The 17,141-nt window shown below is 47.6% G+C and overlaps 3 protein-coding genes across 3 annotated transcripts; all 3 read left to right on the top strand.

Annotated features, from left to right (window-relative positions):
• Positions 1 to 3,966: 3,966 nt before the first annotated feature.
• On the top strand, positions 3,967 to 4,959 carry LOC136537549 (cell number regulator 10-like). The gene is made up of 2 exons (XM_066529482.1): positions 3,967 to 4,245; positions 4,398 to 4,959. The coding sequence occupies exons 1-2, from the start codon at positions 4,119 to 4,121 to the stop codon at positions 4,757 to 4,759; spliced, it is 489 nt and encodes a 162-aa protein (XP_066385579.1). The 5' UTR covers positions 3,967 to 4,118; the 3' UTR covers positions 4,760 to 4,959.
• A 2,981-nt stretch (positions 4,960 to 7,940) lies between these two features.
• Positions 7,941 to 9,078, top strand: LOC136537548 (cell number regulator 3-like). The gene is made up of 2 exons (XM_066529480.1): positions 7,941 to 8,269; positions 8,430 to 9,078. Exons 1-2 carry the CDS (start codon positions 8,155 to 8,157, stop codon positions 8,795 to 8,797), a joined length of 483 nt encoding a protein of 160 aa, XP_066385577.1. The 5' UTR covers positions 7,941 to 8,154; the 3' UTR covers positions 8,798 to 9,078.
• Positions 9,079 to 15,743: 6,665 nt separating this feature from the next.
• Positions 15,744 to 16,853, top strand: LOC136537547 (uncharacterized). The gene has a single exon (XM_066529479.1). It carries the CDS (start codon positions 15,913 to 15,915, stop codon positions 16,612 to 16,614), a length of 702 nt encoding a protein of 233 aa, XP_066385576.1. The 5' UTR covers positions 15,744 to 15,912; the 3' UTR covers positions 16,615 to 16,853.
• The last annotated feature ends 288 nt before the right edge of the window (positions 16,854 to 17,141 follow it).

Genomic DNA, 17,141 nt, shown 5'->3' with positions numbered 1-17,141 from the left:
TGCGACATGTCTTTTGGCTTGTGTTGTGCATGTGTGGAGCTCGGATGCGGTGGTCGACGGCGAGGTGAAGGTCAAGGAGGACGTGCCGTGCCGACAGACCGGGAGCGGTGAAGGACGGACGTGAGGCTTGGACCGAGGGACCCAGAGGCCGGGTGACTAGCCGCGGTGGCTGACACTTGGGACATCGACAAGTGCAAGAAGACATGGAGTGACGGTGTTGACCGGGTCAAGACGGCGGACGCGTGAGTCGAGCGAGGCTCAGGAGGACTTGGCGGGCCGGCCGGTCGAGGACAGCGGTGACACGCGTCGGATGGCGGGGGACGCGTATGAAGTACGCTACTCGCGGACGGTTTGATGGTTTGGACCTCAAAACCATCGGATGGACGGTTTACGGGTTTGGGCCTCAAAACCCGGGCGGAGGTTCCGAGGAGGGACGGACGACACGTGGCGGCATCGGGGAGTTCGCGTCGAGGCGAAGCTACCGATGAGAAGGCGCGGTGGCCGTCGGATCAAGATTACACCGGGTTGGACAACAACGCCCTTGGGCTTAGCGGTTCAACTCATTTGTATCCAGGGGCAAAACTGGGAATGTGTAATAGCCCTGTTAAATAGGATGAGGGAGCCCCCATCTCCCTCACCTCCTCCAGTTTTCATTTTCTCCTTTAGGGTTTCTTCCTCTAGTTTGCTTCCATGTATGAGAGAGGTCCACAACTTAAATTGTGACTTGGTTTTGAAGGAATCGGTGGCCGTAACCACCGTATGCCCTCCGGGATTCATGATTTAGTTGTGTTCTTGATGTGATTTTGGTGTTCTTCACGAGCTCCTTTTGTCCCCTCTTGTTTTCCCTCTCGTTTCTTCGTTTTGGGATGGTTTTGGTTCGTTCTTGTTGCCTTGGATCGATCAATGACATGAGTAGGAGCTTTGCACCGAAGGAAATCCACTAATTCCTCACGAGATCGCAGATCCGAGCAATTTAAGTTCTTGACCTATTTTTTGGGGATTCTTCAATTCCTTCGATTCACGGAGTTAGAGTTTGTTTCGGGCCATTTTCCTTTAGAGGTTGCCTTTCTACTCGCTTGTGAATCCTTGTGCAAAATTTCAAGTCATTTGGAGTTGATTTGATCAAGTTATGGCTTGATTTGATTTTTCCCGAGAAACTGCTCGTTCATACCGGACGCGTCCGATATGATCTAGGACGTGTCCGATATTTCTCACTTTGGAGTTTTGAGCTGAAATTTGGTGGAGACCTTCCCTTGGTGTCTAAAGAGCCATGGTTAAAATTTCATGATTTTTGGACACCATTTGATGGGATTTTGGATTTTTCTCTTTTGGTCAGCTTGCTGCTGAAAATACCGGACGTGTCCGAGATCATACCGGACGTGTCCGAAAATACCGGACGTGTCCGATATAATACCGGACGTGTCCGATATTTGCAGGAGCAGTGCTGTTTTTTTTTTGGAGTTTGCTCGTTTGGGCTTCGATCTGTGTTCCGTTTGCTCTGTGGTGACCCGCTGTGTTCTGAGGGAGCATCCACCCTTCTCTAGGGTCGTGGTTATCAAGTCTTTCGTGTATGCTTTTTAGGGATTGATGTTGGGACAGTGGTCGAAGATTTCGAAAGAAATTTGAGGCTCCCATTCACCCCCCTCTGGTCGCCGTTTCCGGTCCTTCAGAGCCACAGTGCGTGTACAGTTCCTACCTACGGTTTCGTTTCTCTCTCTCCCAGAAATTCCGGTCCGAGCTCCTGGAATTTCCAGCCTAGCTAGCTGTTTAGTCCGTATCTCTTTCGTTTGAGCTTCGTTTCTAGTTACGTCTGTTTCGGGGTGTCGTACTGTATTCCTAACATTCATCCACTCATTTACGTCGTGGACATCACGGTGTTTTATTTTACGTGTTTGACGGTGATTTTGGGACAGCGGTTAAATATTTCGAAAAAAATTTATGGTTTCATGGTTTCGAATAAAAAGAATGTTACAGTAGTTCTTAAGTGGTTCTCAAGTCAGACGAAGTGCCGCTGAAGGGCTAATCTCCCTGCCGTGAGCGGAAAGAAAAATAAAGAACAAAAGATTATTGTGCGCGCACAAGGACAACTGCAATCCTGTCATATGAATTATGATTATACTTAGGCCATATTTGGCTCTCACGGTCTAATGTTCAGTTATTTTAACTTTCGAGACTCTAAACAGGTGAATCGAAGAAGCGACAAGTGATAAACTGACAAAGTAGCATCTGGCAGAGCATAATGCTCTATTCGCTTAGCTGATAAGTCATGGCTAAAAGTACTGTGAGTTAATTTATTGTGAGAGAAAAATACTGTTCGTTGACTGAAAAAGTACTGCTTATAAGTCAAGCGAACATGACGTTAACTAAAACCACCTAGCTTGCGATTAGTATACAACTCAAATTGCATTGTGTCAACTAATAATAATAAGCTGCAAGTCTATGGTTCCGTGCATGATTTCGAGCAGGTAGCTACACCGTAGCGTTGAATGTTCACGTCTTGTTCTTTTTAATACTAGTAAGCTGGATGTCTATGGTTGGACATATGTGAGCAACTTGTGCCTCAATTATGGCCACCGCTTGCATTGGAAAAAAGCAGATAATAATATAATACGTGTGTGTCTTTGGTCCCGAAAATAAAGAAAACGGCTTTATAAAGTACTCCATAAATAAAAAAAAAGATATTTAGAGTCATTGACTGATATATTGACTTGGGCAAAATATAATGGCTCGTAGCTGGCAAAACAAATGGAAGAAATATATATAGCTGAACAAACGTGTCCCACACACGCAAGTTGGCGCACAACTGCAGGGAAGGGAAAGGGATGGACCCACACCCACCAGCTGAGCTAAGCTAGGTTAGGAAGATGGAGGCGACGCGAGAGGTGACAGCGGGCCGCATACGTTAAACTCTGAACAAGTCCTTGCATAATAACCTGATGATAAAGTCGTTGAGGTAATTAAGGCTCAATTTGTGCCCAAAACAATGCCCTGATGAATCGTTCAAACCACCGTTGCATGACGACTGCACCTTTCTTTTTTCCTGTGATGTGAAGATCCCATGTGCACAAGCACATATCCTTCTCTCCAACGCTTGGGAAACTACGAGTACATTTACATATCTGGACCTGGAACTTATTATAAAAAGGAAATACGAAAAAAATCCTCAAAGGCGAGGCAACATTGACTTGGGCACTCAGGCGCAACTACGTGCACGAACAACTAACCAACGCAACCGAGGGGAGAAAAAACGAACACGTCGTGCATGTTATAGTTAGGGGATGTTTGGTTTCTACAGGCCCTCCTAAAATTCTTGTCATATCGAATGTTTAGATACATGCATAGAGTATTAAATATAAACTAATTACGAAATTAATTACATAACTTGCGACTAATTTGCGAGACGAATCTTTTAAGCCTAATTAGTCCATGATTTGACGATGTGTTACTACAGTAAACATGTGCTAATGACATATTGATTAGGCTTAAAAAATCGTCTCACAAATTAGTCTCTATCTATGTAATTGGTTTTGTAATTTATCTATATTTAATGCTCTTTATTAGTATCTAAATATTCGATGTGACATGAATTTTAGAAGCGACTAAAGAATCAAACACCCCCTTACATGCAGATGAATTGATCACGTCCAAAAAAAAGAAAAAAAAAAGAGATCAAGTCTTGCAGAAAGATGGCAGGCAGGCGTAGCGTTCATGCACCCATGCAGACGAGACAGTTTCCGGTCGCCTTCCGATCAGGTATTATTTTCCTTTAAAAAAATATTATCATTTCAGAGCGGCCGGTCAACGAGACCGCTGGTACGGTTGGTGGGGCCGGTGCGCCAAGTCGCGACGCGGATTGGGATTGGACCAGCCGCCCGCTTGCCGGGACGATCCGGCAGCTCGGCAGCAGCTCGTAGTATATATAACAGCACCCCGGCTCGCTCATCCCCGGCAACCAACGAACGGCGGCGAGCAGGCGAGCCCAACAAACACAACTGCAGCGAGCCACACAGAGCTAGCTATAACAGCGGCTAGTAGAGGAGCCAAGAAACCGAGGAGTCGTAGATCGATAGCACTGTCGATCGTGCGAGCGCAGCGATCGGAGAAGCCAGCTCGACGACATGTATCCGTCCAAGCCTAGCGAGCTGGCCGGGGCGGCGCCGGTGACCGGCATCCCCGTCGGCGGCCCCGCCGCTGCCTCCCAGTGGTCCTCCGGCCTCTTCGACTGCTTCGACGACTGCGGCCTCTGTAAGCAAAGCATCATCATCAACCGCATATGCATGCACGCACCATCACGTTTAGCCGCGCGCCATGGCACAGGCCGACAGGCGCACAGCAGCTAGCTACCTAGCTAACCGTTGTTCGTTCGTTGTCGTTGACATATGCATGACACTTGACAGGCTGCCTGACGTGCTGGTGCCCGTGCATCACGTTCGGTCGCGTCGCGGAGATCGTGGACGGCGGCGCGACGTCGTGCGGCACGGCGGGGGCGCTCTACGCGCTGCTGGCCTACTTCACGGGCTGCCAGTGGATCTACTCCTGCACGTACCGCGCCAAGATGCGCGCCCAGTTCGGCCTTCCGGACACGCCCTGCTGCGACTGCTGCGTCCACTTCTGCTGCGAGACGTGCGCGCTCTGCCAGCAGTACAAGGAGCTCAAGGCCCGCGGATTCGACCCCGTCATCGGCTGGGACCTCAACGCCGCCCAGAGGGGCGGCGCCGCCGCCATGTACCCGCCGCCGGCACAGGGGATGGGACGCTGAGCTACCCACCCACCCATTTCCCGACCGGCCGCCGCCGCTCCTTGCATGCATGCATGGTAAATTATTACGTGTACGACTGCACTTGTTCTTTGTTTGTGGTGACGTGCGTGGATTGTGATCGATCATCGATGTGCTGATGTGTGTGCGTGCGTATGTGTTTCTTTCAGACATGAGGAAATGTGCATGTAAATTTCTACCAACTCCATCAGTACGGAGTGTACAGTTGATTTTTTGTTTCGTTTACTGTATTTCTTGGCTCCATGCATCATGCGTGGTTGCCAGTAAAATGAAAAAATGGGAATTATTTCTTTTTTCTTTTCTTTTTTTATTATGGTGACGACTTATTTGATTGTGATGTGGTAAGGTCAGGATTGGTACGATAAAGAATGTTTATGTGTGTTTCTTTCGTTCAGACGATCGAGAGAAAAGGCTTGTTTAGTTGGATGAAATTTGGGATTTTGGCTACTGTAACATTTTCGTTTTTATTTAGCAATTAGTATTCAATCATGGACTAATTAGGCTTAAAATGTTCGTCTCGCGATTTTTAACCAAACTGTGCAATTAATTTTTTTCGTCTACATTTAATGCTCCATGCACATATCGTAAGATTCGATGTGATGGCTACTGTAGCACTTTTTGGGAAAACTTTTTGAACTAAACAAGGCCAAAATGTCATGTCAAGATCAGGACCGGGCCGTACGGTTTGATTTTTGTATTGCATTTCTTGTGTCCGTTTCGAATAAAAAAGAATGGAAATATCATTTGCAGAGACGCAACATTATTAATTCGGGTCATAACTGATTTCCAAACTAACTAACTTTGCTCCAGTTATTGGCCTGCAAAGCCATATACTCTGCTGCTATAAACAAGCCATATCCTCATTTCAACTATCATTTTCTGCACTTACTAGTCTCACTACTTTTGTCTTTGCATTTAATTAATCAGCAAATAAGGTGATGTAGAAATCAATTAACACATGCTATAGATCATGACTAGTGAAAATGGTAAGAGCAACATATACATACTCTATCCTGTTTGGCACGGCTCCGGCAGCAACTTGTGTGGAGGAGCCGAAAGAAGTCTACCATACACTTTAGGAGAAGTCGTTTTCTGATAGACAATAGAGAAGCCAGAACCGTTTTTAGACCAGAAACCAGATCCCTAAAAAGTGGCTCCTCCTCAAGAAGCACTTGAGGAAAAACCTTGCCAAACAGGCTCTCATGATCTGGGGCCTCACACACGACATGAAGAGAACCAAATAACGTTCTGCTGCAGCTGATAATTTTTTAGCATAAATGGCAGGTGCTCTGCCTTTGCATTATATTAGGAGAAAATAACGTTATGCTGCAGCTGATATTTACATTTGATATAAAATATTTTTTTCGGCTAAGAGCTGGTGGCAACATTGATGATTTTCAACGGGAGCCAGTGCAATAACTATGACACACAGCTACTGATACTAGCATTAATCCTCTACTTGACAATTCAAAACACTTGTAATATATATGAAATGCACACACAATCTCTCATGATGTCCTACTCATTGGACAGACATACCCGAAGTTGAAAGCCATTGGGTTCCTAATCTCGTCTAAGCATTGAATTAGTACATTTTAGGGGAAGTTTAGATTGGGCTGCTAAAGTTTAGCTGGCTAATTTTAGTCCTATTCATTTTTTACCTAAACACTATGACTAAATGGGACTAAAAGGACATTTAGCCAATTAGTCACTAAGGGGTTGCTAAATGGGACTAAAGCCCAGGCTGCCTCACCTTTTAGTCACTTTGGATCTAAACATCCTGACTAAAAGGGACTAAAAGGCTTTTTTAGTCCAGCAAACTAAACAGGGGTGGCTAAAGTTTAGCAACTGGTTTAGTTGTCTAAATTTTAGCAGCTTCAGTCTAAACAGGGCCTTAAAGGGAAGGTAGAAGTGAAGTTTGATGCCAGCTATCAACTTTCGTCCTGTTCGCTTGGCTTATAAGCCGTACTTTTTCAGCCAATGAACAATATTTTTCTCTCATAACAAATCAGCCAGCAGTACTTTTAGCCATGACTTATCAGCCAAGCGAACATGATATTTGACGATGCCATTTTCACTATTCATACACGACCTTTGTGTCCTTCTTCCTAATTCTCATATAATCCTTTTTTTTGTCATCATACATACGTTGCTGCTCTACCTCTTCCAGCCAAACTTTTGTCTAATGCCAAGCGTCAGCACAAAACTCTAACCCAACTTGAGGCTGCGGTCTTAATAAGTTACGATTTATTTTGGGTTTGTTTGGTTTGAGCCCAAGTCAGACATCCAATTTTACATAGGGTTCAGATTGCTCTACCTGGCTGGAAGTTGTGTGACAGGCTTCCAACCAAACAATCCTTTGTGCTTTGCAGCAAGCAAGGGCCTATTTGGTTCCCTCATAAGTGGAGCTGCCTGGCCCAGGCAGCGCTCCCAGGTGTCTGATTTCGGTCGCCTGGGCCAGGATCATGTGCCTGCGAGGCCGCGAACCAAACAGGCCCCGAGTCTTCTTTTCTCGGTCACAGATTAAAACTTTTTTCACTAATTATCGCCACTATATAACCCATTTTACGTGGCTAGCTTAACTGAGCCTGTACTAGCGTTTCTTAAAAAACACAAGTAAAAACTCACCACATATTGTTAGTCTTTCACACTAGCAGTTTAAACTATTGCCAATCTACTGCTAGTAGAACTGTTTGTGTACTGGTCCCAACCGGAAGCTGCGCACAAAGCTATTATACGGTCCGGTAATCATCGTCACTGTATAACTTATTTTGAAAAATGGGAAATTGATAAAAGAGCGGGGGGGGGGGGGGGGGGGGGGGGGGGGGGGGGCGGTGGAGGAGTATCACCAGATAGGTAGCACAGAGAGAGAGAGAGAGAGAGAGAGAGGCTGTTTTGCCCTGGGAAGAGGAACACACGTGCAGAGCAGAAAACGGAGGGAATGCGCCGTTGTAATGTCCTCGGTGTCCAGCTCTCCTGCCGTTAAAAGAAAGGGTAGAGACACGAGGGAGTGTCGCGCGCGCGACCATCGCCGGGAAAACCTCACGACCACACGCCGGCCGGCACCAGCAACCACTCAATCCATCCTTGGACCATGCATCCCGAGACGTATATTTACGTGCAGGTCGACGAGAGTCTCCTGTTGCCTCCGTTCACCCTGCGCTGCTGCTGCCGTGCCAAGTCGCCGGCCAGCGAAACCGGCCGCTCCTCTAGCTTTGGCTGGGGATCGGCGCGCACGCGCGGGCCGCCGCCATTGGATTGGATTAGGCCGATCAACCCGCCGCCACAGCTAGAGCTTGACTGCGGCCGGCCCAGGCTCGCCCTTTCCCGGCGAGGCTAGCTAACGCAAGCGTAATCAGGCCAGCTGGTTATTGGAGATGTATCCGGAAACTACGCCCGTGGTGGCGCCGGTGGCCGGCTTATTCCCCGGTGCCGGAGCGTCCAGGGAGTGGTCATCGGGCCTCTTCGACTGCTTCGACGACTGCGACAACTGTAAGCACCGACGGACGGCCGTCGGCCGGCCGGCCTCCTCCTCGATCTCCTTCCTCTCCGATGCTCAGCCTCAGCCTCAGCTCGATCTTGTTCTTGTGCTTGGTAGCTAGAGCTAGCTAAGCTCACCGTCATGTCATGCTCTGCTCATGCACCCATGCAGGCTGCATGACGTTTTGGTGCCCGTGCATCACGTTCGGGCGGACGGCGGAGATCGTGGACCACGGCACGACGTCGTGCGGGACGAGCGCGACGCTGTTCGCGCTCATCGAGTACCTGTCGGCGTCGTGGTGCACGTGGGCCTACTCCTGCACGTACCGCGGCAGGATGCGCAAGGAACACGGCCTCCCAGAGGCGCCCTGCGCCGACTTCGTCGTCCACCTCTGCTGCCTGCCATGCGCGCTCTGCCAGGAGTACAGGGAGCTCAAGGCGCGCGGCTACGAGCCCATCCTCGGCTGGGAGTTCAACGCCCAGAGGGCCGCTGCCGGCGTCGCCATGTCCGCGCCGGCTGCGCAGGGGATGGGGCGCTGATCGATCCATCCATCCATCGGGGTTCGGCTTCGGCTCCATTTCGTTTGTTGATTGATGACAGAAGACACAGCAGAGAGAGAGAGAGAGAGAGAGAGAGAGAGTATAATATTCAGTTGTTTAGCGTCAGGTCGGAGGTGCTACTTACTGTTGATCGTCCGACAACACAACACCATTATTGTAGCCGGGTCTCTTTAATTAGCACTTCTCATTTCTGTCGTGTCTCCCTGACGCTGTAAATCAGAAGATACATCGTTCTAGTTATGGTACATACATCATTTGCATTCTCTCTCGACGTGTCTAAATATCTCTATATATTCACTTGATCACTATTTGTGAACTGAGCAGCTCATTTAGGTTACTTTCCTTCCGGTGAAACTTGTCTACCTAAAGTCCTTGACTTGCATGGATTATCGCATTTTCCTCTTTTCTGTACCGTGATTCGGAAAAATGATCATTACTTTTTCTTATTCGGTGACAATTACAATATTTTTTTCTAATATAAGCACGATATTATGAAAGTACATTGCATCATGGAAACAGAGCACCACCACCTGGTGGCTTGCAGGTACTCAAGACGCATTTGGTTGATGGTTACGGAATGTAGTGCTTGGCCACAAGCGTGCCCAAACGCTTGGTCTCCCTCTGACACTGTGCTTGAATGGTGGATATCGCTGAGGAAACCTCTGGGATCCCTAAGAAAGGAATCTGTTCTCGAATCCCGCTTGCTGTGTGGGAATTGTGGAATGAGAGGAATGCAAGAGTATTTAGGCACAGGAAAGCTTCCACCATGAAAAAAAAAACACACACTCCTCCAAGCACTTACACAGTTAGTTCCTTGTATGACTCATAATCCGGTGCCTCATAAATACAGTAACATGAAGAGAACCAAATAACATTCTGCAGCTGATTTTTTAGATTTGATATAAAAAAATATATTATTTCTGCTAAGTCAGAGCTGGTGGCAACATGGATGATTTTCAACGGGAGCCGAGTGCATTAGTTATGACAGCACAGCTACTGATACTAGTATTAAGCCTCTGGAGTACTTGACAAGTCAAAACACTCGTAATATATATCAAATGATGAACACATAATCTATGATGTTGTCACTGCTTATTGGATAGACATACCCGACGTTCAAAGCCATTTGGTTCCTAATCTCTTCTAAGCAATGAATAAGTACATTTTAATAGGTAGAAGTAACGTTTGATGCCAGCTATCAACTTTGACAATACCATTTTCACTATTCATACACGACCTTTGTATCGTTCTTTTCTAGTTCTCATATAATCCTTGTTTCTTTTGTCATCGACACACGTTGCTGCTCTACCACCTCCCAACCAAACTTTTTGTCTAATGCCTGTAGCGTCACCACACAACTGACAACTCTGACCCAACCTGAGGCTACGGTAATACTAAGCTAGTGTTTATTTTGTGCATTGTAGCAAGCAGGTGTTCCTTCGTCGGTCACAGATTAACAGAGGTGGACAAAAAAAAGAGGGTCTCCAAAAATATAACCAGTGATGCAATTTTCGGAGACACCCCACTACTGAAAAGCATATTAACAGAGACGGACCACAGAAAATCATATTAACAAAACTATAACAAGCCCAACCATCAAGGCCCATATAACAAACCCTAACACCTTCACTTCCATTGCCCCAACTGCCACTTCACTCTTCTCTATTCCTCTTTCTTCCATAGATGCTGCCCACCTCTCCCCACGGACTCTATCGGCTACCCACCTCTCTTCCCACGGTGAGCAGATATGGCCGTACTCATAGCCGCGTCGGCGACCGTCGACTGCCCACCTCTTTCTCTCCCCACGTGGCGGGCAGATCCAGCTGGGTCCCTGCTCCTCCTCATGGATCTACAGCTTGTTCGGTTGGTTGGTTCGTGAAGAAGTACCGCTGGCTGGTTTGTGTGAGAGAAAATACTGTTCCGGCTGGAAATTTACGATCGTTTACGACAAGTCACAACCAAACGAACGGGCTGCTAGCCGAGCCCTTTCTCATGGTCCATGGTGGCAACCGTGCACTCCCTCGATCTCTCTCCTCTCCTCTTCGATCTCTCTCTCTCTCTCTCTCCTAATCGTCCTCTATTTGTCAGGTGAAGGGTTCGGTGCCATGTCGTTTGGTAGGTGAAGGGTTGGACGCGAGTCTAGTGTGAGATGTGACGGTGGCCTCCTCAAGGAAGGAGGACGACGCGGGCATGTGAGGAAGGCGACGTCCCGCTGTCGGTGGAGAAAGAGGTGGATGGGGGCGACATATTCTTGAGGCAGCACCATCGTTCTCACTAGCGACGGTGGCGACCCGTGGCGTGGGCCGCCAGAAGCTGATTTTTTTTAATGATTTCCAGAGGCGTCGATGCGGAGCTCGACGCGGGCATGAAGCTCGATGCTACGGAGTGGCACGGAGGTCGCAGGTGTGGAGCTCATCGGCAGCTCGGACCTTGGCAGGGGCTGCGGCAAGCGGATGGAGCGCAGCCGCAATGGGAGGCGCGAGTATGGGTAGGGGTGGCGCGAGGAAGGGCAAGATCCGTCCCGCGAGCAAGGGGCGCAGCGGGGGCACGCGACGCGAGTGGGGGCGGCGTAGGGGTGGACAAGATCCGCCCCGCAAGCTGGGGCGCACACCACGTAGACGCCGCGAAGCGAGTGGGTGATGCGGACGGAGGCGGCGCGGGCGGGGTCCATTCCGTGAGCGGGCGACGCAGCCGGGTCCGTCCGGACGGACAGACGACCGAACAGGAGCATTACCATAACTATATCTAAATCAAACCAATCACCACTATAAATTCTATCTCAACATGCAAGACATCCACATCATCTCTGACTAATTCATTTCCGTAGAAAGATGCAAGGAACCAGAAAAACAACCCTGCATTCTAAAGTGGACCCCTTTGGAATACGTCTACCCCTTTATTTTCTAGATTTTTTATAAAAATGAATTGATTCCTATAAAATTTTCTATATAATTTCTGCATCGAAATTGGCTAAGCGCAATGTTTTCGTTGTGCCATTTTCTATAGTCAACCAAGGGAAGAGAAGTCAACGGCCGACTGGATTTCATTAGGCTTTTGGCAAGCTAAACATGCAGGAGTATAGAAGGCTAAACGTGTCTATTACAGCTATACCCTCTCTATCCCAAAATAAATATCGTTCTCGTTTCCCAACGAGTCAAATAATTTTAATTTTGACTAAATATATATAAGAAAAATATTAATATTTATAGTATATAATTAGTATTATTAGATAGATTGTTGAATTTATTTTCATAATAAGCTTATTTGGAGCAACAAATGTTGCTATTTTTTCTATAAATCCAGTCCAATTTAAGAAAGATTACCGACACCGGTAATGGTTTGGGTTAGAGCCGGTTTTTACAGTTTGGTTTTTCTGTTGGGCCTATTTAGTTTGGGGGCAAATGGGATGAGCGGACCAGTGGGTTGGTTTGGTCTGGGTTAGCAGTCACAATGGATTGGCTTGGATCGATCAGGCTCTGAGCAGTGCAGTCTCCTGAACCCGATGCCCTGCCCTTCTCTAACTCCAGTTTCGCTATCCCCGATTCCCCGCCCATAGCGGCGGCACCCGGCGCGGCCGCAACTAGGCGTCGACGGTGTCCACCGTCCTACGTCGATGGCGCGGCCAAGCAGAGGAAGGTGGCAGAGCGCCGCTCGTCTCCAGATCAGCATCATCAATACCCAAGTTGCGTCGGTGCTTTGAGCCTGTGACCGAAGCCAACCTCGGCTGCCCTTGAGATGGATGGGATGGAATAACTATTGCTTAGATTATTAATCAATCTTCCGGCCTACTGCTGGTGTTAGATAGTGACCAGAACCGTTTCAACCCGTGGGTTTGGATTCGTTTGGGGCTGAAGATTTACTAGGCTGGATTAGTTTGGTTTTCAGAGGCAAAGTGGTGGGGTGGATTGGATTGGTCTCTTGTGCTTAATTTAAATGGTCTGGAGCAAATTTGGTCCGGTTGCTGGATTATTACCAACTTTGCGAATGCCATAGCGACACTTATTTTTGGACGGAGGGTATTATTTTCCTTAGGTCTCCGGTCATCCGTGAGTTCCTGCCTTCGAGCTTGCCCATTGCGTTGCCGATGATGGAGGTGGCGGACTGAACGCCCTGTCGGCACCGTAGCACCGGTGGCACGTTTGGCGGCAAGCTCGATGGCAGACGGGAGGTGGCAGACGGGAGGGAAGGGAGAGGAGGGTGCTTGCAGGGGCATGTGCCCCATGCACATCATAGTGGATGTGTACGGCATGGAGGGCATATAGGGAGCCTTCGACCGTCAGGAGAACCGGAGCCCTGAAATGGCTCTCCTTTGACTGTTTTGGGCATCGCTTGCATTGTCCACGCCTTCTTTGAGCTCGGTGTCCATTGTCGACGCGTCGGCAACGCCGGATCTCGAGGGCATTATTTCCCTTGGGCCTCCGATAATCCCCGAGTTCCCGGCTAACATCCACCGCAGGCTGCAACCCGCTGCCAAGCGTGCCGACGACGCCATCATACGTTGAGGCACGGGCAGATCTCGAGGGCATCATCGCCCTTGGGCCTCCGGTCGTCCCTGTCCCGACTTCTTCGAGCTTGCCCATTGCGCTAGCTGACGACGGAGGTGGCGGACCAAGCGCCCCACAGGCGCTGCAGCGCCGACAGCAAGCTCGACGGCAGTCGGGAGGGAAGGGAGAGGAGGGTGCTTGTGGTGAGGGGCATATGCCCCATGCACATCATAGTGCATGTGTATGAGGATGTGTGTCCCGCAGGTTCCTCTCTCCTGCAGTTAACACTTTCCATGCACATAGTGGTGATGTGCATAGGGCATACGCTCGTGCATAAAACTAGGAATGAAACTATATTGACTACTGTTTATTTATGGAGCCGCTGGGGAATCTTGAATTTTTTATATTTAGAAATAGAGTGCATGACATTTGACGACTCCAAAATAATTCAAAGGACAATAAAAAAAACAAGCGAAACACAAACATAGCTATTGAACACTTAGCCGAGGAAATTAAACCAACAAATAAATTCTATATTATATTAGTTGACGGTTGATGGATGTATATCACTTCAATAATTCTATATTATGTCATCAGTACATCATCACGTTAGTCGGTACTGATGAATTGAAAATCACAAATCAAACATTTTATTTGCATTGTATATAATGTAGAGTCCGTATTATTCCTTACCATGGTTGACAACAACCCTTGTTCACCATTTGGTGGAACAACTACGTTGGGCACTTTGGGTTGCATACCGAACAATTAACCCTGCACTCATCCATTGCGTTATAACACAACTCTTCTAGCCTTTTTTATTCATGCAGCAATAGCCGTCAGTCCAAGTCAAAGGTTTACCACACTTTGCCGCACGGCAATAAAATACCAACACAATTTTATTCTCATGTAATGTTGTTGTGAAGTCGACCGCAGTAGAATTATCACTTGTTGTGGTGAGGGCAGCCGTAACTGATAACGACGTGGTGCAACATATTAAGGTCATCAACATTTTACATAATAAAATAAATAAAATTGTCATATATTAAGCTAAGACATATGAGCATTTGTGTTAAATTTAACGTGTTTCACAGGGGGAAAAAGGCTAAATATTATAGTTCATTAATATTATATTACGCATACATGCATGTCTGATACTGATCTAGGCATAGAAAAATGCCCGGCATGTGTCAAATTAATCTTCTTGTGATATTTGGGCTAGAAAACCTGTGGTACGTTCGTGACACGTGAAGTTAATTATTCAATCTATATTTAGTTTTTCTTTGTTTCGAACAAAACCAACAAGAGGGCACGTCTTGCCGTTCACCTTCAAATTAACTGGGACAAAACAAGTATTTCCTCCGTTATAAATTGTAAGTCGTTTAAAAAGATAAAACAGAGCAGTATGATATGTTAGAATAGAAGATCGTGTATAGATAGACACATAAATCATTGAAAAACATATGAGTTTAGGTCTTCATGAAAAAACTAACTGCTCCTTCTGTTCCAAAATATCTATCTTCTTCGCTTTCCAAGAAACAACTTTGACAAAAAAATATTAATATTTATGGTACATAATTGGTATCATTAGAAAGATTTTTGAATCTAGTTTTTTAATAAATTTATTTGGAGATACAAATGTTACACGCATTTTCTACAAATCAATTCAAACTTATGACACGGAAACCAAAAGCGACAGATAATTTGGGACAGAGGGAGTAGTTGCTTTTTAATTATCTTTTTTTTATCCTCTCTGTTGAATAAAATATGCTATGAGCTAGCTCTTCGTATTACCTCTCTGTTGAATAAAATATGCTATGAGCTAGCTCTTCGTATTATTATTGGAGCTGTCCTTAGTTCTCCACTCTTCACTATGCAAAATTACATATTTATTTACACGAGCATGTATGTGATAGGGTGTTGAATACCAATGCATGGCAAAGATTGTGCATATGTATCACCCTCCTTACAACAAGATGACAAATTACTTTTTATTATTTATTTATTTTTGCGTTGGCCGTTGGCTTCTCGGCAGCTGGCCGCGTCTTCCTTTGCATGCCAACAATAGCCCTGACGACATGCTGCTGCGGAAAACGAGGTCTTGGCAACAGAGTAGCAGGAAGCAGTCATAGTGTTTTTTTTTGTCGGAAAACCTTCAGTCAGATGCGCGTCACGACCTTCATTCAGACTGTACACGCAAGCACGCGCAATGACATGCAACAACAGGATTACAAGAAGCGGCCGGGAAAGTTGCAGAGCTCGATCTCGATCCGATGCCTCAGCTCTCTCCCAACCTCTCGATCGATCATGCATCATGTCGCGCCCGCAGACCCCATGCTCGCATCATCGGAAAAACCTCCCGGCCACACCGATGACGAACACCAAGAACCACCACTCCCTGCAGCATCCGTCAACGTATATATATGTACGTGCGTGCGATCAGGTGATGTGCTCCACAGATCGATCACATCGTTCGTCACTCACTGCTTCATTCATCATTCATCAACTACTGGAAATTAGAGAGCAGGCCGGATCTCTCGGAGAGCTGGAATTAAAAAGCAGGACCTGCGAAGAAGGAGAGAGCTAGATCAGATCGACGACCGATCGAAGATGGCGGCGGCGCTGTCGGTGCGCACGACGACGACGACAACCCAGCTGCTAGCAGCAGTCCTGTCCCTCTGCGTCGTCGTCTCCCTCTCCCTCCGCGGCGCCGACGCCGCGCGGGGCACCCCCGGCGACAGCCCGATCGTCGCCACCTGCCTGACGGGCCCGTACCCGGAGCTGTGCGTGGGCGAGCTGGGCCAGCGGCTGCTGGACGTCCAGACGGTCATCGCGTCCGCGGCGCCCAACCAGGGCGCGGCCAAGATCGCCGGCGCCCCGGGGCAGGTGGACGTCAAGGCGCTGGTGTCCGTGGCGCTGGAGGCGGCCTCGGAGGCGGGCACCATCTTGGTGTCCATCTTCGAGGGCAAGCTCCCGGGGTTCAACACCGGCGTGCCGGACTTCAAAAAATGCCTCGGCAACTGCACCGTCACCATGAAAAGCGCCATGCAGAAGCTCCACGGCGCCAAGGCCGCGCTGCACGCGGGCGACAAGCAGGTGGCCAAGACGCTCGCGCTGCGCTCCGTCGCCGACGTCTCGTCCTGCACCATCAGCTGCAGGGAGCTCAACGGCGACGTGCGCCTCATCGTCACGCAGAGCCTCACCGAGTTCACCAAGATGCTCCAGATCGCCATCGGCTTCATCAGCAAGATGAAGTCGGAGCCAAAGCCACCGTCGGAGCCACAGCCACCGCCGACGCGGACCACGCCATGATCACGCACGCATGCACCGGCCGTGTTTTTAGCTAAGAGAGCGGAACGAACAAGCTCCTAATAATTAGCCATCATTCTGCGGAATTTCTTTCATTTTTGTTTGTTTTCCCCCCATTTTGTTATAGTTTTGGTGTTGGTTTAGTGAATTCTCTCTTCTGTAAATAAGATTTTTCATGCATGACAGGCCTGGACATTGCTTGGCTGCACAGCCTAAGAATAAGATGCAGCTGCTCATCCTTACATGCATGTTTTCTTTCTCATTCATTCAAGAAAGACTTATGAATCTTATATTACTTTAACAAACTCTGTATTTGGCAGTACTACTACACATGGTATGTTTTTTTTACAAAGCATAGTACAGATGTAGACACTCGATCACATACTCCTTGTGTCCCTAAGTAAATCGATTTTTAGAGTTGTCTTAAGTTACTTTTTTCAAATTTAATCAAATTTATCAAAAAAAACATTATTTATAACACCAATGGACAAATTATGAAAATATATTTCATATTGTATCTAATGATATTA

This window comes from Miscanthus floridulus, chromosome 2 (assembly GCF_019320115.1).
Source record: "Miscanthus floridulus cultivar M001 chromosome 2, ASM1932011v1, whole genome shotgun sequence".
Lineage (NCBI taxonomy): Eukaryota > Viridiplantae > Streptophyta > Magnoliopsida > Poales > Poaceae > Miscanthus > Miscanthus floridulus.
The sequence above is the reverse complement of the archived record's forward strand: the minus strand, read 5'-3'. Positions and strand labels throughout refer to the sequence as shown.

What these genes read in the sequence shown, in the direction of transcription:
- LOC136537547 (XM_066529479.1), top strand. Translation starts at nt 15,913, where the DNA reads ATGGCGGCGGCGCTGTCGGTGCGCACGACGACGACGACAACCCAGCTG.
- LOC136537548 (XM_066529480.1), top strand. Translation starts at nt 8,155, where the DNA reads ATGTATCCGGAAACTACGCCCGTGGTGGCGCCGGTGGCCGGCTTATTC. An exon ending in CTTCGACGACTGCGACAACT is followed by an intron (nt 8,270 to 8,429) that starts GTAAGCACCGAC and finishes GCACCCATGCAG; the next exon opens with GCTGCATGACGTTTTGGTGC.
- LOC136537549 (XM_066529482.1), top strand. Translation starts at nt 4,119, where the DNA reads ATGTATCCGTCCAAGCCTAGCGAGCTGGCCGGGGCGGCGCCGGTGACC. An exon ending in CTTCGACGACTGCGGCCTCT is followed by an intron (nt 4,246 to 4,397) that starts GTAAGCAAAGCA and finishes GACACTTGACAG; the next exon opens with GCTGCCTGACGTGCTGGTGC.